The 24,698-nt window shown below is 32.9% G+C and overlaps 3 protein-coding genes and 1 pseudogene across 5 annotated transcripts; 2 read left to right on the top strand and 2 right to left on the bottom strand.

Moving 5' to 3' along the window:
- Nucleotides 1-825: 825 nt before the first annotated feature.
- LOC112527142 (taxadiene 5-alpha hydroxylase-like) lies at nt 826-2,290 on the bottom strand. The gene is made up of 2 exons (XM_025137586.1): nt 1,435-2,290; nt 826-1,313 (listed from the first exon to the last, which is right to left on the bottom strand). The coding sequence occupies exons 1-2, from the start codon at nt 2,258-2,260 to the stop codon at nt 826-828; spliced, it is 1,314 nt and encodes a 437-aa protein (XP_024993354.1). The 5' UTR covers nt 2,261-2,290.
- A 2,540-nt stretch (nt 2,291-4,830) lies between these two features.
- On the top strand, nt 4,831-6,314 carry LOC112528542 (annotated as a pseudogene).
- Nucleotides 6,315-6,548: 234 nt separating this feature from the next.
- LOC112528806 (dehydrogenase/reductase SDR family member on chromosome X) lies at nt 6,549-11,010 on the bottom strand. Of its 3 annotated transcripts, none has more exons than XM_025139893.1 (10): nt 10,961-11,010; nt 9,573-9,837; nt 9,190-9,231; nt 8,755-8,783; nt 8,465-8,673; nt 7,928-8,046; nt 7,604-7,699; nt 7,449-7,524; nt 6,934-7,087; nt 6,549-6,847 (listed from the first exon to the last, which is right to left on the bottom strand). In XM_025139893.1, exons 2-10 carry the CDS (start codon nt 9,823-9,825, stop codon nt 6,704-6,706), a joined length of 1,122 nt encoding a protein of 373 aa, XP_024995661.1. In that variant the 5' UTR covers nt 9,826-9,837; nt 10,961-11,010; the 3' UTR covers nt 6,549-6,703. The 3 variants fall into 3 exon arrangements, with proteins under 3 accessions (XP_024995661.1, XP_024995660.1, XP_024995662.1); XM_025139892.1 differs by lacking the exon at nt 10,961-11,010 and adding an exon at nt 10,841-10,939; XM_025139894.1 differs by lacking the exon at nt 10,961-11,010 and adding an exon at nt 10,841-10,939 and having other exon boundaries at nt 9,190-9,256; nt 9,604-9,837.
- Nucleotides 11,011-19,404: 8,394 nt separating this feature from the next.
- On the top strand, nt 19,405-20,864 carry LOC112528284 (protodermal factor 1). The gene is made up of 3 exons (XM_025139280.1): nt 19,405-19,621; nt 19,719-20,103; nt 20,214-20,864. Exons 1-3 carry the CDS (start codon nt 19,420-19,422, stop codon nt 20,596-20,598), a joined length of 972 nt encoding a protein of 323 aa, XP_024995048.1. The 5' UTR covers nt 19,405-19,419; the 3' UTR covers nt 20,599-20,864.
- Nucleotides 20,865-24,698: the final 3,834 nt, after the last annotated feature.

Genomic DNA, 24,698 nt, shown 5'->3' with positions numbered 1-24,698 from the left:
AACCCTTGACATTTGTGCAACCAATACAACCCAATCTCAACCGTCCATTTCATTTGATAAATATGTGATTTCATAGAAGTTTTGATTGTTTCCTAATATAAAGTATTAATCATAATTATTGAACTCTATTCATATTCCATAAATATTCAAATCATAATAAATGAACTCTCATTATTTCTCTAAATATCTCAATTAATTAGGTTGTAAGGGTTGTATAAATACACAAGATTGTAAAAGAAATATACCCTATATATATATATATATATATATATATATATATATATTGATTATAGTTGTTTTTTTGGGTGGCGGACGAAATCTGAAGTGGGACTAACTAAAAAGATTGATCTAATTGGCCGCCAGCTATATATTGAATCATTTCCTCAGCTTCAGGAAAACCCCTTGACCTTCTTCCACCATTCTAATCATTAAACTTACCCACTTTCATTTTTATTTATATGTTTTTGTATTATAATTCTGGAAATTCCTTTTCAAGAGATATATATACTAACAACGATACATTAACTATTATACTGTAAATTTTTTGAAATCCAATCAGAATACATTTCAAAAACAACGGTTTCAACGTATATAGATCTGATGCTAATTGATATGGGACTTCTTAACACATACAATGAATGTTTGGTTGCAAAATATAATTTAATCAAGTGTTTCTGGTTGTTAATTGTTATGATATCTTAAACAATTTAAATTAAAAGGGTACGAGAAAAGGTTCAATACATGGAATTACAATAATTCCTAGAAAACTTAACAAAAATGATTAATAGTTAAAGTTTAGTTACAACAAGGAAGAAGAACTAGCAACTAATATGAGACTTTGGGAGATATTTTAATAGGCATTCCTTTAGAGGGAAAGGGGAGTGGATCCACGAATATTGGCTCATCAGGGTACACCACTGACCAATTATATTGTGTTACAACATAATGGATCAGCACAAGAATGTTCAACTTTGCCAATTGGTAACCTGCACACAGCCTTGGCCCTCCACCAAATGGTATAAACGAGTAAGCTGCAACTGGATCTGCAAATCTACTTGGATTAAAACTCATTGGATCTGGAAAACATTCTTCATCATAATGTGTTCCGTATGTTGTCCATAGCACCTTCCACCCTTTTGGGATAAAACATCCTTCGAATTCTATGTCGGTTATCGCTTTCCGGAAGGAGCCAAAGATGGGTGGGCATAGTCGCATTGTTTCACGAGCTACTTGCCATGTATACTCCATTTTCTTCACATCTTCAAACGTCAAAACTTCACCTGGGCTTTTCTTACCACCAATCTTTTCATGTTCTGCCAATTCATTAAGTTCATAAACATGAGGAAAACTGGGATTGATCTCACTCAGATATATATACACATACATACATATAAAAACTATTGTTTTTAAGTGGTACTATTTGTTAAAAAATACCTTTTAGTAGAAGAGAATAACAATCTGGGTGATTTGCTAGCATTTTAAACGTCATTGTAATGGCGTAGGATGTGGTATCGTGAGCTGCAAACACCAACAAAACGATGTTATCAACAACCTCCTCTTCAGTAATCTCGCCCTTTATCAACGCACCCACCAACTTAGAGAGTAGCATTCCGTCTTCTTCATCTCTCCCACCTTCCATCGCCTCCCTCTTCCTTCTCACCTCCCCAACCAACACCTTTTCGATCTCAGCTCTTGCTTTCTTGGCCCTTGAGAATTTAGTCCCTGGGAAGTTCACGGGAGGAGATAAAACACCTTCCAAGATACGCTCGAAAACACCAAACATTGTCTCTGGTTCGATCCCAATTCCAAACAAGCATTCAAGAACAATTGTGAAAGTAAGCATTTTTGTGGATCGATATAGACTGATTTCTTCTTTGTTTTGCCAGTTTTTCTGCAGGTGTTTCTGAATGGAGGTGCACATTCTTGGCACCATAGCCTGAAGGCCGGAATGGCTGAGGGTGGAGGTGACGATTCCACGAAGGCAGCGGTGGGAGTCTCCTTGTTTCTCCATGATGGAGTTCTTTCCCATCAATTCGACAGATGAAGTTGGCCATGAGCTTACCACCAATTTAAACTCATTGGACATGAAGAACTTATTCGCTGCAGGTCCATGTACCACCACTGTYGGTGATCCCATCAGCCTTGTTTTGAAGACTTTTCCATACTTGGCGATTCTGGGTCGGAAGAAGTTCTCAAACAGTTGATTGGTACGTTGAGCATTGTAAAACTCGATTGTTTCTCCAATCCAAGGGAGACCCATTTCACCAGAGGGTAGTTTCAGCTTGTTGGGTCGTTGTCTGCGGTTGTTTCTTCGAAGGAAGAGGATGAGAAAGATGAATGAAGCTAGCACAGAGATGAAGGTTAGAGCAGCCATTGATGGTTGATATGAAGTGTTCAATTGAGTTTGTTTGTTGGTTGTTAATGGATGTGAGATGATGGAGAGATAGATACGATGAGGATATGTATATATATAGGCAATCAAGCAAGGGGGAAATTAAGATTGCTGGTATTTAGTCAGTTGCAAGAGTCAACCATTATTATATATGTATGGAGTTGCTGTTGGGATGGCGGATGAGATCTGAAAGTCGGCCCGACTTAAAGATTCATACATCTGGCAGTGGCTGCATGCATGTGCTCCTCACCATGTATTCTAAACTTACATTACAACCCTCTGCATGACACCTGTTTACGTTTAGGTTTTTTTCTTTTTTGAGAAAACGTACAATGAACCTGAGAGAGCGATTCATTAACAATATTTAGTATTCTTTAAAGTCAATCGGCGGCTTATTTTTTCATGTTTTCATGACTGTTTACAAAGATAATAGGTTTCATTTCTTCGCTTTTAACGAACCTGAGAGAGTGATTCATTCATTAACAATATTTAGTATTCTTTATGTTGTTTAAAGTCAATCGGCGGCTTATTTTCTTCTGTGTTCATAACTGTTTAAAAAGATGATATGTTTCATTTATTCGGCACAATCAACACCGTTGAAAGATAAGTGTGTTATCCTCTAAAAGATACGACGATAGAGATATATTAGAGTTGAGATATCTAGTAGTTATCTACATATATAACTCGTCTTAATTTAAAGGATCATAACTAACAATAATCATAGACATCCTCTCTATTCACGGTAACAAAAGCATTTTGGTAGTTGTTTATCCAAACATTCATAAATGTTTATTACCGGTATCACAGCGGAATAAGTCACTAAAAGGCTGTTTGGTAGTTGTTGAATGGTTTGATGGAGAATGATTAAGTGGTCAGAATGATTAAGAGGCTTTCATGATATAGTGGAAAATGAAATATAATTATTTGGCAATTGTTTACAATGAAATTAGGGCGCTTAATGGTTAAGGGAGACCGATGATACAAAATCATTCAGAGGGTTTTAGAACCATTAAGAGTCAAACCTTTTTTTTTGCCAAACAAGATTCACATTTTAATGATTCAGATGTTGCCTCTTAATGGAACTATTAAGAGGTAAACAAATAATCTCTAAATTGTTTTTTTATAAGCAACCCCAAACATCCCCTTAATTTTAAAAAACAACACTATTATTAAATATTTATGAAGAATTAGATCAAAAGAGTCGGTTACAACCTTTAATTGTTTGATATTCAAAACATAATTACTATTAATACTATATATATACTATATTATAAAATATTTGACAAAAACTCTTAAAAATCATTTTTTATGCGTAAAGTACTGTTTATTAATGCATATTACTTAAAACTCAATATTGCAAGTAGATTGTGCATAAGTACAACTTATTAAAGCTCTATATCTGAATTCGTGTAACTAACTGCAGATAAACATAATCAAATACAGGATAAACATCTTATTTTAAATATAAAAAATCTAAAATATAATTAGGATAATTATTGAATTTAACAAAATACTTAATTATTATCTTTATAAAATTTATAATATTAAATCAAAAATAAATTATTTCATTGTTAAACTTAAATTAAATTATAATAAAAAATAAATTTAAGAAATTACATAAAAATAGAGCACTTTTAAATATTTGATTTAATATTAATTTCGTTTATTTTTACAAAAAATATAATATTTTATTAAAAAATAAAAACATTTTATTTTTTTCTCAAAAGTATATAAAATTGCATTAAATATCGATAAAACCAAAATATAAAACGAAACATTAAAATCAAGATGTATGTCATTACATTGCACGAATACCTTCTCATGTTAATTAACAAGGAAAGAAAAAGTCTTGAGCACATGCAGCGTATAAGATGAATCTTTAAGTCGGGCCGACTTTCAGATCTCATCCGCCATCCCAACAGCAACTGGATACATATATAATAATTAATGGTTGACTCTTGCAACTGTCTGAATACGAGCAATCTTAATTTCCCCTTGGCTTAATTGCCTATATATGCATGTCCTCATCATATCTATCTCTCCATCATCTCATACCAATTAACTTCAAATACAACCAACCAACAAACTCAATTAAACCCTTCCATCAATGGCTGCTCTAACCTTCATCTTTCTCATCCTCTTCCCTTCATAGAAACAACAGCACACCACGAACCCACAAGCTCAAAATACCCTCTGGTGAAATGGGTCTCCCTTGGATCGGAGAAACTATCGAGTTTTACAATGCTCAACACACCAATCAACTGTTTGAAACTTCTTATCAGCAAGTATGGAAAAGTCTTCAGAACAAGACTGATGGGATCACCATCAGTGGTGGTACATGGACCTGCAGCCAACAAGTTCTTTATGTCCAATGAGTTCAAATTGGTGGTAAGCTCGTGGCCAACTTCATCTGTAGAATTCATGAGAGACTCCCATCAATGGAGAAACAAGGAGGCTCCCATTGTTACCTTCGTGGAAGCGTCACCTCCACCCTCAGCCATTCCGGCCTCCAGGCTACGGTGCGCAGAATGTGCACCTCCATTCAGAAACACCTGAACAGAAACTGGCAAAATAAAGAAGTTAGTGGGTGCATTGATCAGAGGCGAGATTACGGAAGAGGAGGTTGTTGTTAACGCTGTTTTGCTGGTGTTTGCAGCTCACGATACCACATCTTACGCCATCACAATGACGTTTAAAATGCTGGCAGATCACCCTGACTGTTATTCTCTTCTACTAGAAGGTACCTTCAACAACTAGTACCATTATAAGCTACACTTATACTTATATCTATACTATATTATAAAACATTTAACAAAAACTCTTAAAAACCATTTTTTATGCATGCAATACTGTATATTAATACGTATTACTTAAAATTCAAGATTATAAGTAAATTTTGCATAAGAACAACTTATTAAAGTTTTATGTTTGAATTCGTGTAACTATCTGCAGATAAACATAATCCATATAGGATAAACATTTTATTTTAAAATATAAAAAATTAAAATATAATTAGGATAATTATCGAGTTTTAACAAAAATAATTAATTATTGTTTTTAGATGAAAATTATATTATTAAACCAAATATAAATTATTTCGCTATTGAACCTAAATTAAATTATAATAAAAAAATTGAATTAAAAAATTACACAAAAAATAGGAATTTTAAATAATTAACTTGATACTAATATCGATATATTTTTGTCAAAATTTTATAATATTTTCAAATTTATATTTTATTCAAAAATAAAAAACATCATTACTTTTTCAAAATCACATAAGATCATACTATAACATCGATTGAGATAAAAATAAAATGAAAATAAGAAAATAGTTGAATCACATGTGTTTTACACTAACCTCACGTACAAAATCACATGTGATTCACGCGGCCATAGGGTCCCCCAAATACTTTTTTGGCCATTGATGTAAAATCATATGTGATTTTGTACATAATTTGGTCATGTTCTTACTTTCTTAAATATGCGTATCAAACCCCTCTCTCTCTATATATATATACACACATCTGAGTGAGATCAATGCCAGTTTTCCTCATGTTTATGATCTTAATTCATTGGCAGAACATAAAGAGATTGGTAGAAAGAAAAGGGCAGGTGAAGGTTTGACGTTTGAAGAAAATGGAGTGTACATGGCAAGTAGCTCGTGAACAATGCGACTATGCCCACCCATCTTTGGCTCCTTCAGAAAAGCGATAACCAACATAGAATTCGAAGGATGTTTTATCCCAAAAGGGTGGAAGGTGCTATGGACAACATACGGAACACATTATGATGAAGAATGTTGATGAGTTTTAATCCAAGTAGATTTGCAGATCCAGTTCAAGCTTACTCTTTTATACCATGCAGATCAAGGTTACTAATGTGTCCCTTGGTTTTTTCAATTTTTTGCAGTTTTTTCTGAACCTGACCCCTTACATATATTATAAAGATGTTTGCAATGTGATGTATATATAAGCCAAGATGAATTCATTTTAAGTCACTCTATTTCCTCTATACAACTAACATATTTCATCCAGCACCCCCAATTAGCTAGAATCAATTAAAATCAATGGTCGACCGCATCCCCTAAGCCTTAACCAGCACGCCAAATATCAAGTAAATTGGTATCAAAATAAAAGGAAAAAGCACTGGAAGTTTTTCACTAATATGGAGGAAAAAAAAACTAAACAAGAATCAAGTAAACTTGATTGCATTTTGATACTACCATATTTTTAATCGATTTACACATTATGATCCCATAAACAGAGAGAAATTTGTTTCTAAAAACATTGAAGGGTTTAGATTTGTGAATCAAGCTGGTTGAGCAGAAAGAGAATCTTGGAATATATGACAAGAAGTAGCCCAAAGTTCCCTTGAAAGCTTGAGGTCATAAGAGAGTGCAGAAGAGTCGACAGTCCTACCATTCCCACCAAAAAAGTATAACCCTGATGTCTCCTGCATTCCCAATTAGAACTTTTCAACTTCAAGCCTCTTGGCAACGGCATTCTAAAGAGGGTACAAGGGATTTCAGAACAACTTACTGGAGGTGCTAAGGCTGCATCAAGAATCGAAGAGACACCAGCCTCAGGCGACTGCAGAAGGCCTAGAACCCCCAGGACAAGTAAAGCAACCTGTGAGATGCACCATGGTACTTCTCGCATGATGTCGGTTTTCACAGCTCCAGGATCCACAGCACTTGAGTAAATCAAGAAACCAAATTAGCAGACTATAGTTGGAATGTCTTAATTCCCCTTCAACTTGATTTACATGTTGTAGTAATGGTGAAGGGGAAAAAGGCAAGTCCAGCTAAAATTTTGCTCAAGAAAGAACATTGCGATGATTGATTGCACCCGAAAAGAAAAAAATGTTGCAATTATTTTAAATGAAAGTGGGAAGGTTATGAATACTTATTGATCAAATAGGGCTAGTCTGTGTGAGGGCAATCTTTCTTTTTATGAATATGTGGGACAATCAGAAAAACATGGGGATGCTTAACATGGAATCAAGTATAAGAAAATGAAACACCAACAGAAATGGAAAAGCAGGAAATATTTACATTACTGAGATTGATTGAGATCCTTCTGCGAGGTGAAGTTGTTGATGGAGCTCATATGAGAAAAGTAACATACATACTAAAGACAAAAAATGGAAGAAGTTATAAACGAGTAAAGGAGATATTTAACTGACTTCAAAACTGTTAACTTTGCTTACATTTGGACAGCTCATAGATCTCAGCACAAGGGTAATGTTTAAGTTTAGAAAAGCGCTTGCCGGAAACAGTCTCCTTCTCTGCCCGAAAGCCAGATACTGGAGAACAAAGGAGAGATATGCAATTCCCAAGTTAAAATTCGATAAAAAAAAAAACTAGGAAACACATAATTACATGAAAATAATAAGCGTTTCCTATGGCTCATTTTTTAACTAGAAGAACAAAGGATGAAAGCTTATATGCATATTCAACCGGACATCTACACCATCCCACACGTTCAATAATAAAACAAGCTTCAAATAAGTAAAACAGTTGAATAAACTCACCGTTCCGATGTGTAAAGGACGTGAGATTAATAATGCGTGAAGGAACTGGACTATTCTTCAGAAGTGGGAGTAAAACTTCTGTAAGAGAGAATGCTCCAATGTAATTAGTCCCCATCATCCTGGCAAAAGAAACAAATATAATATGAAGTCAAACCCATGGGTATCTAAAATCAGATAATTTCAGCAAATACTTTAAGGTAAAAGAAGAGAATGAAATCCCAAATTCTAATGCAGATGTCACAAAGAAAAGCAAACATACACTGATTTATTCATTGTAGCATCCAAAATGTTCTAATATGGCCAAGCTAGGTACTGCCATTTTAGCAGTCACCATTATCAATATGTCTCTATCAGTCTTCATCACTTACTACACTACCATAAAAGTGTTTTGTGTGTGTCGGTAGTTATGTTGCTTGAGAAGGTAATGAGGCCAAGAAGAGAGATGCATGTCAAATATGCCACACAAAACAAATTGATTACCAAATAAAGTCGACTAATATTACTTTTAAAACCATGGGAAGAGACAAGATCATTTACTGGTCATGGCCTTCGGTAGTGAGTCTACTTGTTGTTGCCAGTATCCCAGCATTATTTATCAGGAGTTGAATTGAAGGATGCATATCCGAGTCCAAAAGCCATTGGTCAAGAGATTCTTTAAACCTCATTATTGAAGATAAGGATGATAAGTCAACTTGAAAAGCTTTGAGCTGCACCTCTTCACTTTGACTTCTGATGTTGGACATGACCTGCCAAACAGTCAAGAAGGAAGTTCAAGACGAGCATATTTGAGGAAGATGATACATAAGAAGCCTCTGGCTGGAATCGACCTTTGATAACTTATGAGAGGATCTTCCAGCTGCAGGCATGTAATGAAAACTTCAGTTATATATATCTGATGATGCAGCAGAATGAAGAAGATGAGAGTGAGACTTGCAAAAATTAGTTTTCAACAAAAAAGAGAACTGGGGTCAAGAACAAAACCTATAGCAGATGTCCGATAAATATTAGGGAAAAACATAAGTGCAAGGCAAACAATGCCCACTAAATCTGTATCACTAGTGCACGGTTGCACTACTGATCTCTAGTAACTTCTGAACTTTTATCTCAAATTTATGCAGAATGTAAGTGCTAATCATTTATGTTGATGTTCAGCTTTAAATGCATGTAGCCATGTGAATAGATGCCTTCAGCTATCCTTACTATGAATAAAACTAGACAAAGAACTAAGCAGCTGGTTATAGAGCATGAGAAAGATAACACACCAAGAACCACACAGAATCCTTCCCTTGAAAGAGCCAGAGCCGCTGCAGCGCCCAAGCCAGATGTTGCCTTCAATTAGTGAGCCATACACATTGAAACATAAGCTAGACTGAGATACCCTTCAACAACTGAAATTTTCATATAAATGTTGTAGCAAAACAAAATAGCACTGGGTTTGATCTCCGACCAGTTTCAAGTGTCCACCAAAGATGTACATATTTTTCGAACTTCTTAAGCATCCATCTTATTCATATTGATGTCTTAAAAGTGAGTTTGCCAATTTTGGTTTTGATGTTTTCTCATATTTCTCCATCCACTTTTTATTAAAAAAACAAAAACTAAGCATATTGTTTGTAATTAAAAGAAACATTAATCAAGTCCTTACACCAGCAATGATGAGCCAAAGAGGTGCTTACACCAGTGATGATGCAGATTGGTAGACGTCTGCCAGATGCTGATGATGTTATTGGGGGTAAAGGTGAAACGGCACAATGATTATATGTAGATTTCTGGGTCATGCTTCGAGTGAGCAGCTGTATATAGGAGATTATAAGGGAGTATGTCCAAAGAAAGGTCATTCTCCAAAATGACAAGGTGCAAGCAAAATGCAAAGCTTCCATTAAGTCCTTTGATGACATCTCCTCTATAAGCTGGAAATATGAATTTCAAAAGATTAGGACAACATAAGTTTATCTTATTTCATGTACATACCATTGACTCATAAGTTATACTAGATCAACCAAGAGGTTGTTTATCTGTTTACTGACACTTGATGAACTTCTATAGATAGATGAAAACAAGTCATGTGGGCAGAAGTTTAGGTTACTTTGTTCATATACTATGGCTTATGCATGTATACTAGAGCAACCCCCAGATTCCCTTTATGTTGACACTACCCTCATTGATGAACTTTTATATCTAAATGGAAACTTTTCCCAAGTGTCACTCTACCGAGAATGCTTTAAGATGCAGATATCAATAGAGATCTTTTCTGGTAAAAATCATATGAAAACGTCTGGACAACAAACTATTCAGTACTCATGGAGAGTATAATTGATTTCTAATAAAAATCAGAGTGCACGTTGTAACATCTGATAAATATATATGTATACACACACACACACAAAAACAGAGGTGATAGCAGATACAGTAGCAAGGACACAGTTTGTGGCTGGAAAGAATCGTCATTTTTGGCTATGTGGTTGTACATCATCAGCAGGCAACCCGTAGCAAGAACCAGCATCATTCAGTAAATACATGTAAATACAGAATTCTTAACATTCAAACCTCATAAATTCGCTAAAAAGTTAAAACATTTATAAATAAATAAAAAACCTTACAATATATCTGAGACGAAGACGTAGCAACAGTAATAGAGGTCTTGGAGTCTTCTATCGTCGTTAAAGAGACCATCTCAGATAAATATTTATGTTTTAAGCTCCGAAATTAGAATATGTATGCTTCGCAAAAGCATGATAAGTCAATTTGGGCCTTCTGGTTTCGTTTTAGGTGACCAAATTGTGGGTGTGCGACGAAGATGAATTAACTGATGCTTAGGCCTCATTCAAGTCTCAAATGAATCATATGCTGAATATAATTGAATTAGAATCGAAAATCCGTGAGAAATCAAATAAAAATCGTGGAAGCACAAACCTTAAACCCTCTTGAATGGCAGTTCTGGATTGGTACTCAAATGATCTAGTTAGACTTAACGACTGGTATCGAATAATAAAGTTATTCGAACAAAGAAATAAATGAAAATCGACTACAAACCTGTTAATCGAAGCTCCTTGACTTGTTTTCGGCTGTTCTTCAGGAGTCACGACAAGACGATGAAGTCCAAGGTCCTAATTAAAAATTTGAGAGAAAAGAGGCCACAATTTTTGGGCCGAGTAAGTGGGCTTTAGTGTATATAAAATGTAGTTATTTCATTTGGAGTTTTGGAGTTTGGACCATGAAGTGATTAATCGTCTTTTTGTTAGCAGATTAATACAGTTAATTATCTATACTATATTATAAAACATTTAACAAAAACTTTTAAAAATCATTTTTTATGCGTAAAGTACTGTTTATTAATGCATATTACTTAAACTTCAAGATTACAAGTACATTGTGCGTAAGTACAACTTATTAAAGTTTCATATCTGAATTCATGTAACTAACTGTCAATAAACATAATCAAATACAAGATAAACATATTGTTTTAAATATAAAAAATCTAAAATATAATTAGGATAATCATCAAGTTCTAACAGAATCCTTAATTATTATCTTTATAAGAAAATTATATTATTAAACCAAATATAAATTACTTCGTTATTGAACCTAAATTAAATTATAATAAAAAATTGAATTAAAAAGTTACACAAAAAACAGAAATTTAAAATAGTTAATTTGATACTACTATCGATATATTTTTGTCAAATTTTTATGATATCTTCAAATTTATATTTTATTCAAAAATAAAAACATCATCGTTTTTTCAAAATCACATAAGACCATACTATAACATCGACTGGAATAAAGAACAAAACGAAATATTAAAAATCAAGATGTATCTCGTTGCATTGCACGAGCACCCTTCTAGTATTATAAGAGTATTCATATAATGCAGCGAGATATATCTCAATTTTGATGTTTCATTTTATTTTGTTTTCTATTGATGTTATAATACGGTTTTATGCGTTTTTGAGAAAAAAATAATGTTTTTATTTTTTAATATAGATTTGAATATATTATAAAATAATGGAAAAAAAATATATTGATATTAGTATCAAATTAACTATATAAAATTTCTTGTTTTTTGTGTTATTTCTTTAATACAATTTTTTATTATACTTTAATTTAGCTTTAATAACGAATTAATTTATTTTTAATTTAATAATATATTTTTTATAAAGATAATAATTAAGTATTCTGTTAGAACTCAATAATTATCCTAATTATATCTTAGATCTCTTATATTTAAAATGAAATGTTTATCATGTATTTGATTATGATAATCTGCAGTTAATTACACAAATTCAAACATGGTACTTTAATAAGTTGTACTTATGCACAATTTACTTGTAATCGTAAATTTTAAGTAATATACATCAATAAACAGTACTTCATGTATAAAAAATGTTTTTAATATTTTTTGTCGAATGTTTTAAATATATATATATACTATATTATAAAGCATTTGACAAAAACTCTTAAAAATAACTTTTTAAGCATTATGTACTGCTATATAATGCTAATTACTTAATTTTCAAATTTACAATTTCTCAATACTTGGATACAACTTATTGAAATACCTAAGAGGGATTTAGATAACCTCCATCTCCCATTAAGAGCTAACATTCATCCGTATCCTTATGATTCGCTAACATTCATTCATATCCTGATATATCTATCAATTTCAACAGATTTAGAGATGAATATACATATGATTTCAATAGATTTAGAGATGGATAAAAGTGTAAAGCTTAATTCACCCTCCCCCATCGGGAGGCAATCTGATTCCTAACTCTGATATCATTTTTAACATCTCAAAGCAACTGTACCAAATATCGTCAGTTGTTCACACCTGAACTTACAGTTTTAAAACATGTATGAAGTATCTTTAGTTAAATACGACATTAGGATCTCTCCCAATGAATGTGTTATTTTCAAGAATTGTATTGGAACGTAGTAAGAAACACGAATTAAATGGAGAGTAGGTGTTGGCATATGAGTCTACAACACAATAAATTTGAATAGGTGTCTACAACAAATAAGTTTGATTGTCGTTTTCCTACTTTTTATGCCATTTCCCTTTCACATTGATACGATATATCACCAAATAAAATATGCGCTACTCGATTCATCGCATGCATGCATCATCATCTTTATAATCTACGATTTTTAACGTGTTCATAATAATTGATCCAATAACATGGAGTGGTTGAATCCAAGTTACGTGATCGAAGGCACACTTAGAAGTATCAAAAATTCTAAAGTCAAATAATTCATCTGAACGGAATGAGATTGGTGTTAAATATTTTTCAGGTTATTTAAAAATTCTTAGTAAGACACCATTAAAAATTCTTAGATATATATATATATATATATATTGTTTTGCATATGAAACAATAATTTATTGTTTTTATTTGAGTCGTGCATCTACTAGACTAGGACATAATTTTTTCAGTATATGAAGGGAACTCCCTCTTCTCTCCAAGAACTCTTTTAGATAGTAAAATCTGTGGGGTTCCACATATTATTATATGTTATGAGAGTTAATTTCTTTCACTCTAGGGACTCGACACTTTAGGACATTTTGTACTCCAATGATTTTTCAGTATTTTTGGAGACCTTGTTACATATATATGATTCTAGATCAACTAGACAAGTAATAAGAAATACACACACATAGGGGTTAAATTATATGAGGACCAATCTTAATTATTAACTGAAATATAATTAGGGCTACGAAAGTCGATGGTATTTTTATGATATTTTTGAAATTTGAAGCTAATTAAATAAATAGTAAATTGAAAAGGCATTTTAGGTATTTTACATCCAATACATAGTCAGTAGTGACAACTATCAAAATTATATTAAATTTTAAATCAAAAATATATCAAATCAAATAAAGTTTTAAACCAAAAAATTTATACAAAATTGAACGTTTTATTTTCTTTAATTTGACACGGATATCATTATTTATTGTATTTATTTTAATATATGTGTGTGTGAGAGAGAGATAGATATATTTTATATTTTCTTACATAAAGAGATTTGCATTAGGTTGATGAGTGTGGTTGGGGTAGGGGTAGGGGTAGGGGAAGGAGTTGTCATTAAATACCGTAAATGGAATTGAATTTTGTATAGTATAAAAATGGGACCAAGAGAAATCTTGTTTTTCAATTGACAGAACATTAAAAATGTAACAGCAGAAGTAGTTCAGTTTCAGAGCCATTATAATTTACACAGTGGCACATGAACTTTCCTGCAGGAGTAATGCCATTGTCATTGCCAATTGCCATTGCCAGCTTATAGCCAGATCTAACATCCTTCAAACATTTCATCATCCTTTTAATTATTTCATTGACTCTATCTCATTTTCAGTCCAATTAATTTATGGGTTTGAATTCATCTATAAACATAAAGTAACGGTTTAGATAAAAATTGTTAATAAAATGTCTTATATAATATATGGAGTTTTGTACAGATTTGAAAACCCATGTTTCGATCATATTATGATTTTGAAAATTATTGTCATGATTCCATACACTCGGAATTAATAAACGATACTCAACAGAAAATCAATCAAAAATATTGATTTGATTATGTTGCATTACGTTCAGTCAAGGTTATGTATGCGTTAGGATTGGAGTCGGCCTCTTGGATTTGGGTTAGAATTGATTATAGGAGTTAATGATGATCATGACTTATGAAATGATATGTGAATTGGGATTTATTAGGGTTCATTCATGGACGGACCTACCATGGTGGTTACGGTGGCATGTGTCACCTTGTTATTTCTCCGTTGAAGGATAAAAAAAAATTAGGTTCGTGAAAGGTACAACTGTATTAATCTGTAGTGTGCCACCGGATGTATTTTGAAACTACAATGAGAACAAGTTTTATTTGGTAGAGTTGGTTTGCAAGGCTTTTGTTCCACCTCATACCCAAGTTCGAATCTTTTAGTGTTATTTTCTTAGTCAAATGATGTCACCGATTGAAAAAAATTCCGTATATTTATTTCTTATAGTCAAACGGTACCATTGTTTGAAATTTTTTCCTCTGTAGTTTTTTCTTATAATCAATTGGTGTCACCGTTTGAAAACAAATCTGGGTCCGTCCCTGGGTTCATTGTTTTTCGTTATGGTTATGGGTCTTAGATCAAGTTATGGTTAGGATTAGGGTTAGCATCAATCAATTAGAGTTAATTATCTTGTCTTGGTTTTTAGGGTTAATTTCATGTTGGAGTTGTAGATATGATTCCAATAAATTAGGAATTTACCAGGGTTTTACCAAGTCTCAACTATATATGCTATTTATAAAATTTCTTGTTGTTAGGACTGGTGTTTTCAATAAGAGACTTTGAGGGCATTTATTGGTTCACTTACTTGATTGGTGGAGCATAAAGGACCAAGAAGATTAATCATACCTAAGGATGTTTGCGGTCTGGTTTGGACGGTTTAATCCCTCAAACCACAAATCAAACTGTAATGATGGTTTAGAAAAAATTTCAAACTGAACGGTTTGGTAGCAAGTGACCAAACTGGTTAAACCGGACAACAAAAAAGCGGTCTAGTCTGACAATTTGGGGTTCTTATCGGCTTTAAACTAAAAAAAAAAGCATAACATCTATGTTTAAAATGACATTTCTATCAATATAACATTATTGAAAAATACGATATCGAATTATAAGAGGCACAATCTATCTCTATAACTAGAAAAAAACTGACCAAGTTAAAAAAAGGTTAACAAATCCACTAACAGTAGTTTGAATTTTGGACAAACATTGAGTAAGTTGAATGGCATTTTGGAAATTTGTACTTGATTTTTGAAGGAATTTGGAATTTTGCCAATGTAAATGAGGTATTCAATTGCGAAATGAAAACTAAAAACATAATGTCTTAAAAAGAAAAATAACGTTGAGCCTACAACATGAAAATTAAATATAATTGGTATATGTGTATTTTTTTGGCAGTCGATTCGGTCCAGACCACTCAAAAAAACTTTTAAACCCTAGACCAAACCGAACCAAACGGTTCGGCTATTTTTCAGACCGTAGGCCGCTCAAACCGTAAAAATCGGTCCGGTTTGACTTGGTTCAACCGGTTTGTGCGGTACAACGGTTTTTATAGAACACCTCTAGTCTTACTTGCTAAGTGAAGTAGAAAACTTCTACCCAATTAATATTTATTGGCTAAGATGCTTACAAACATTTCATCTTGATGACCGAGAATGTTGTCCAACACGGTAATTAAGCAAAGATAATAACTTATGTCAATAAGCACTTAACTGCTAAGCTTTTTGTTAACGACCCCTTAATCCTCCACACATATTGAAATAACATGTATGAGAGAAACACATGAGTTTGAGAGAGATGAATTTAGAAGAAAGTAGCCAAGTATGTGCAATCATCGAATCCTAAATTTGAGGGTTTGGGATTACCAAATTATATATATTGGGCAATTGTCAAAGTAGGAATATGAGAATATATAGTCATTTATTGTTACGATTTTAAATGAGTTTTTAATTAAATTTATGATTTTTAAACCTATTAAAAATAACATGAAGATAGGTTTAATTAAAATCTCATTTACTCTTATATATACTTAAAGGTCCCGATCGAGTTGAAATGAAACACAAGGATCCCAAAGAGGCAAAGCCAAAAGTTGTTTGTTTTCATGAAATGTCAAGTCAATTCTAAAAACAATCACAAATAAATGAAGAGCTCTTTGTTGATGCACTTCAAAGCTCAATACTCGTGCATGGCCAAGAATTTGATCAAGAAAAAATAAATGAAGAAGATGAATAGGCATGCATTAAAGATAGATATATATATATATATATATATATATATATATACTGGTTGTGTACTCGTGCAATGTGGCGTGAGCCGTGAATTTTAACGATTTTGAAGTTTCACTGGTTTTATTAGAGAAGATTTAACAATGATATAAGTTACATTTGGTCTTTACATACTAATACAATTTGAATAAATAAGAGTTATGGTTTCAGTTACAGTCTAGCGATGAAAAATTTTGTATGACTGTTTAAAATCCAATATATTAAAAAAATCAACATATTTAAACGACTTCACAAATGCGTTCGATTTACACCAAAAGCAAAGAAACAAGAGATCGAGAGTGAGACCGAGAGTTCTAGAGCAATTGAATGAGAGATGAATATGATAACTTTTAATAACTCATGGTGAATATCAATTTGAATCTCACCTTGGAGGGATGATGAGAAGACATAGAGGTATGAGAGGGTGAAGGCATGAGTGAAATGTGTTAAAAGTATCTTGAGAACATAAAAAAATAAGGTAATAATGTGCATTGGTAACTTGTATTATATGTTATTTTAATTATAGATTAAGAAATTTTAAGACTGAATGCATAAAGTAGTAGTACTTAATGCATTGTGAGTTGTTTTTAAGACTTTTAAGACTTTATGCATATGTATAGTACTTTATACATTAAAAATTGTTTTTAAGACTTTTAATAAATCTGATTTATAAGACAATATATATATATATATATAATAGAGAGAGAGAGAGAAAGGGGGTAATCATTTGAGAACTCGATGATTTATGAGAACTGTGAGATCCAACTACATGTATGGGTCTAGTGAATAATCACAATGTAAATTACCATGTCTAGATTTAATGTTTGAAACATAAAACATCCATATCTTGGATCAATAAGTATTAACAATATCAATTACCATATTTGAGTTTAATGTTTGAAATAGAAAACATATTGATTTGAGTTCAGTAAGTAATCACAGTTGAATTACCATGCATGGGTTTAACATGTATGGTTGTAAATGGATCTCACGGTTCTCCAAAAATATAGAGTTCTTCCATGAATAGCCTTATATATATATATATATATATATGTGTGTGTGTGTGTATGTGCGTGTGTGGAGGAGAATAATTGTGTGAGAAGAAGGGTTAAGATGAGAAGTGTAAGAAGAGATTTTGATCCTTGATCACCTTTAATCTAAAACCTACCCATGAATCGTGCTTAACACGAGGATTGATCTGATGCATCTTTGTGCATCTCATCCTAACGTGTATCCAATGGTGGAGATAATTTGTTGCATCTATCACCTTAACTCTCTTCACCATAACCTAACCCTATATAGGGAAGGGTACAAACAAGAATACTTTCATCTTACAAAAACATGAGAAAATCTTTTTAATACAGTCAATGACATGTAATGCTATATGGCCCGTCACATATAATACACCTATGATACTAAATCAGATACCTAGGCGACCTTTGGCGCTACCTAATTTGTGGGCCAAGTTGTCCGCACCACATAATGTGTAATTACTACATGTGATAAGAGTAGTTCTTGATGTGATACTATAATCCATCACCTATGATAATAAATTAGAGATGCCGATGTCCTTTGAGGCGACCTATGATAATAAATACAATATTCCATGCCATACTTCTGCGAATACCCGTTTGCCACCAATCTTGCTTTGTATTTCTCTACGTCGATCCCTCATCCCATTCTCATCAAACTTTGTTTTATAAATCCGCTTAATTAACACCAATTGCCTTTGCGATCCATTCGCAAGTCCACTAAGCTTCGTGCATGTTTTTTTCCCATGGAACCAAAGAACAAGTTGTAAACCTGATGAACAAACCTCTGCAAGTTGACAATTTTGAAATGAAAAGTTCATAAAGCAACTAGAAGTTCAAAAGCATTATCAAGAATTAAATTAACTTGCGTCCCACCAATTAGTTTATGGGAAGAGAGGATTCAAGAGGCCCGTAAGGATCAAGATAAAGACGAATGAGCCAACTTGATATTTTGGTATTATCGTCACAAAGAAGAACTTTCGGATTTTTCTTATCTGTATCTTCAGAGCAGATTACGGTTTGTAGCTATAATTATCCATGCAAATTAGGGATTAGTAGTTTTAGTTTTACCAAGTCTAGGTTTGCTTGGTAAACTATGCTCTTAGCTCGTAAGATCCCTTAGGTTAATTCAACATTTTTGGTTAGGAGACTTGATTAGTCCTCATACTATTGTTGCATTTGTGTGGCTACTCAAAAGCCAATTCTCTTTGTTGATAGAAGAAGTCAAATATATATATATATATATATACATATATCATTCCTGTGCTATTTGCATTTGTATTTGCAAATTCTTCGCCCTCCAGGAGTACTTGGAGATGAGGTTTGTACATGTGTTAAACTGATTGAATGCATTACACACTTGGACAGAAGAAAATTCCCACAAGTGAGAGCCATCACATGCTTGAAGGGACACCCCAACTCCATAAGGAAACCAATTCGTTGTGATGGAGAGAAAATAAAAAGCATTAGTTTCATTTCAGGGAAAACAAAGGAGAGCAATGAATGAGGTCTTAAATGCATCCTGCAAAACATCAACTACCCATTCTCACTCATCCATAACTCCATCTGTATGTCTTTTTGTATATATAACTCACTCCAAACCCTTTCTTCCTCTGTACTACCATCCATCTCTCTTTCAAGCAATCGATAATGGAGAGATCAAGAAGAAGCCAAACCAGTTGCTTGCTTGTTTGTGGTCTTGTTGCAGCTTTGCTTTCCCAGAACTTTGTTTTTCTTGCTGCTTCTTCATCCTTTCAAGATGAAAAGAACTTCTATTTCCCTCCAATAGACCCGAATGTTGGATCTCCACCGGTTGCTCTCAGTCCCCCCATTGTCCCTTCTCCACCGATAGGTACCAATCGCCGCCCTATCCTATCACCACCCCCATGCACCACCATGTGAGGTGACATGACTTATCTGACACTTTAATTTTGCTTATTGTTTTGCAGGTTATGGACCCTATGGTACTCCACCTCCTACTCGTGGCTCAGGAGGAAGCACACCACCGGTTCATCATACACCATCTCACGGTGGTGGTGGCCACCACCACCACGGAGGAAGCCCACCTGTCAACTGTGGAAACCCTACACCTCATCACTCACCACCTAAGCATGTTGACCCTTCTCCTGTACCTCCGACGCCTAGTACTGGCCATCACAACCCTTCCCCAGCTCCTCCAACAGGCGGATATCACTACTACCCACCACCCAGCAATGGCGGCTCTGTACCTTCATCACCACCAATCGTACTTCCTCCAACCACTCCTGGTATCCCATTTCCATCATCACCTCCATTTGACCCGCATTCACCCCCCGTCATTGGCGGCACATGCGAGTAAGTAACTAACCACTTGCACTTTAATATAATTTAACCAACATGCATTCGTTTTCAGACAATAATTTCTTAAAGAAATCAACAACACATGTTTTCCTCTATAACTGCAGTTTCTGGAGAAACCACCCCGGGATCATCTGGGGTCTGTTTGGGTGGTGGGGAACGACGATCGGTTCAGCTTTTGGTGTAGCTACTCTTCCCGGAACCGGAACCGGAACAGGAACCGGAACCGGAACCGGAGCTGGAGCTGGAATCATCGGACCACATCTGAACTTGCAGGAAGCACTGTCAAACACCAGAACCGACGGCATCGGTGCACTCTACAGGGAAGGAACTGCTTCCCTACTAAACTCCATGGTCAACAAGAACTTCCCCTTCACAACCAGCCACGTGAGAGACAGTTTCGTGGCTGCCGTTGGCTCCAACAAGGCTGCCACAGCTCAGGCACGAGTGTTCAAGCTCGCGAATGAGGGTCATATGAAACCTAGAGTCTAACATATGACCATTAATTTGTATGTTTGAAGTTGAATTGCTTGTTAATTAGTATTCACTGGTTTTGTGTCGAGTCTTTACGTTGTTTGGATGCTGCTGCTTGTTATTTAGTTCTCTTAAAATTCTTGTCGATTATGGTGTTGGGGGTTTAATTTCCTCATTAATTATTTATCATGTCCATTCTCCAGTTTTATACCATATCTTACACAGATTAATCATATATCAAATGTGTTTTGATTAATCTGTGTAACAAAATGTAGCTCTATTTGCAATATAGATGGACCATGTCATTAATTAATGAGTCATTCTTTTTTGTTTTATTTCATCTTTTATTATTATTCTAATAAATACCCACGTGCTATATATAAACTATCTTTGTACCATGAAAAAATAAACGTCAAACCGATTAAATCGATGCATATTGTACAAAATTTAATAGAAAAACATCACTTGTGTTGTTGGATGTAGCGAAAATTTTATCTTCCTTTGAGTTCGAATCGATTCTGTCAAATTCTTTATGACCATGAAGATAATTTGTGTTTACTCTACATCATTCATGGTCGTCCGAAGGATTAGTCGGTAAACATTCATGATTAGCGAAAATAATTTTATAGAAAAATAAATGTCTAACGGATCACCTTGGTATATGTTTGGCATTTTGATCTCTATTTCACAGGGTTATGAATAATGTTTTATTAATTACAGATCGTTATCTTAGATTATTCTGTCAATGGCTGAAGACAAACTACATTCTTTAACAAATTTATCATGTTTATTAAATTATGACCTAATGTTATTTAAAAAAGACCTTGAAAATGTTAAGAACCATACAAACGTGTATAGTTTCACAATGGGGTCTATTTAAGGGAGAACTGATTAGTTTGTGGTAACCGTGAGATCTAATGTGAACCACCCGTTTGATATATTTAAGAATATTTCTTAAATAAGCTAAAAGAGTAATATAGTAATTTTATTTTTGACAACTGATCAAAGTATTTAGTGAAATTTTTTAGAAGGAAATATTTAATTAAAATTAGTTACTTAATATATCAATTACCTAATATACATCATATTTTAAAGACATTTGTAAACCAAAATATATAGCATAGTGATAACGTTCACAATGTTTCACGTGTATCACAATGTATTTTCTTTGTTTTGTGAAATGTATCATAATGTACATTTTCGTTATTTTCATTGTTTTACAAAGAGTATCACATTATGCATCTTGTATATATACATGGGTATCACAGTGAATATCGTTTGTAGTTATCACACTACGTATCATGTGTTCACATAAGTTCCATCATGATAAGGTTTGTAGAATAAAATTCGCCGAATAGAGGAAAGAAGAGATATGAGAGAATATTTATAAAATTCCTAAAATGCTCTTAAGTAATAATTTAAGTTAAAATTACCAAAATTATTAGTTTCTTAATTTAACCTTTAATTTGTGATTCAAATTAGATCTCATGATTAAAAAAAAACAATCCTTATTTGATTAGACCCCGTTTTAAATATAAAAAAAATTAATATCCATAAATTTTACAGATATTATGAAACAAACATATAAACAATAATATAATATTACTTTATATTATAAAAAGTAATATCATCTTAAATTCTGCTTCATTTACATAAAAATTGGACATACTTTGGTGGTGATTGGTTTGACTAATCTGGTTTGACTGTGGTCAGTAGTGCATTTAAAGGTGCTATAAATTAAAGTAGTTTTGGTCAGAGGCATTACGGGGCTTTGGTTGATTACAGCAGTTAGGCACAAAATGGTAATTTACTCTCTTTTAATTGGAATTTTTATATTATTTTGTAAAATTAAAAAATAAAAGAAAACTAAATATTTTTCTTTACAAAAATGTTTTTTTTATCAACTAAATTAAATTATTATTATAGTAACTTTGAAAACCATAATACAATAATTTTGAAACCGAATTACAAAATTAATAAAATATATTTTAACCAAATAATGTGATATTCAATAAATACATAATGATTATGAAAACCGTAATAGAGTAACTTTGAAAACCATAATACAATAATTTTGAAACCGAAATACAAAATTAATAACATAAAATAAATGTTAATGTCTCAATATATTAATACATAAATATCTTATCACTGTATGAGTCACTCTTTGTGCTATTATCCCCGTCCTCTTGTGATGGTTGTTGTGGTGGGTTGGTGATTATTGTGGTGGTTGTTATGGTGACTGTTGTGCTGGTTGTTCCGCCATAACTAACCTAAATAATGTTTGTGTGTCTATAACCGGTTGTCAGGTAAAGAGGTATATAATTGATGCATGAACTGACTAAAATCACGTATTATATCAAAGACATTCTCCATCTCATCATTAACAAGGCATTTTCTGGCAAACATAAGCTAGCTTATTTTTTTTATACAAGTTTGGATGAATATAAGCGAGCTTATAAGCTAATTAATTTAATATATCTATTAAATAATGTCAATTCAAAAAAAAATGTCATGTATTCTTTTCAAGATAGATATTTTATTTATGAAAAAAAATGCATAAATTCTTATTTTCCTAGTCCAAAGAAATATATTTTTTGAACATTTTTTTAAATGTTAGGGAAGTAAATTATGGTCCACAAGTTTTCTTAATATTGTTATATTAATGAATAATTTAAATTTGTTTAATTAATCTATTATATTTATTAAATAACATGTAAAGTTATTTTTTTAAAGCAAATGTTGCAATAAGAGATGTCATGTCAACAATATATTACACATGGACAATAAGGTGGCATAAATATCTGATATAATAGATAAATTTAAATCAAAAGGCTACATACTGTTGTAATGGATAGATTTTTCAAAGTACAAATCACTAATAAAAAATAATTTTAAAATACATTGTTGTAATAAAAAAAAACTAAAAATACAATTTTATAATAAAAAAAATTATGAAAGTATGATTTTGTTTCTTACGTTTAGTTATTCTTTGAATAGACAAAATGCTCATTGATCCATTTACTCGACCCAAGTCTACGAGTTTAAATGGCCCAACAATTTAGCTAGCCCAACTAATTCAACCCAAGTCCATATTGGACCAAAACGATTTTTATTTTCTTTTTTTAACACCCAGAGGTTGTTTACCAAATACTTACATGGTAAGTGCTTATCGGTAAAATTTAACATTATCATTTATTCACTGGATAAGATTTTAGTCCACCAAAACGGTATCATATGCAACAATTTACCCGGTAAGCACTAACCATGATAAGAGTCGTCGCTCTCACTTATCGGGTAAGACTCTTGGTCCTTGTCTCGTTCTTACCGGATAACATTTTTGTTCCTTACCATATTCATCGGTAAGGTAATGTGACTTAGTATTCACTTACCCGAGTAAGCGTTTGGTAAACGGTCCCTCAGTTAATTCGTTTTTTTAAACGGATCAATCCAAAAAAAAAAAAATGAGACTAGTTGATCCATGTTCGATATTAGTCTTGTTTGATCCAAATCGATTTAGGATTTTCTAATAATTTTGACCAACCGATATTTCATGGCAAATCAAGACCGCTCTGTGTGCAACTCTCGAACTTAATACAGCTCTGTACTGGAATACCTAAAATACAACTTGTAGATGATTTATAGTTATTTTATTACACTTTAGTTGTCCAACGGATTTTGGAGACAACCTAAAATATTAAGTAGGTAATAACATGACCATGACCGAGTAAGAACAATTAAATGTTTTAGACATGTCACAAAGATTTTCGAGTTAGGTTTTGTTAATTAATGAGCGTATTTTTTTTATTTTATAACTAATTAGTTAACACATTAAAGAGTAAATTTAGTTTCAGTTCATGTGCTTTTTTCATTTTCCGATTTTATCCCTAAATTTTTTTATTGCAAATTTTGTTACTGTGGTATGTATTTTTGCTTGGTTTTGGTTCCTCCTACTAACAGAGGTTAACTTTCAGCCCTTAACTCACACCATGTGCATTGCATATCAGGGTAAAATAGTCATTTTAGCTCTCTCTCTTACTCTTTCTTGACCTCATTCGTACCTTTCTCCTCATTTTCCTTAAACCACTGCCAACGCCCATCTCCATTCTTCCTCCTCC

The sequence above is a fragment of the Cynara cardunculus genome, assembly GCF_001531365.2.
Source record: "Cynara cardunculus var. scolymus isolate 2C chromosome LG 15, CcrdV1, whole genome shotgun sequence".
Lineage (NCBI taxonomy): Eukaryota > Viridiplantae > Streptophyta > Magnoliopsida > Asterales > Asteraceae > Cynara > Cynara cardunculus.
The sequence above is the reverse complement of the archived record's forward strand: the minus strand, read 5'-3'. Positions and strand labels throughout refer to the sequence as shown.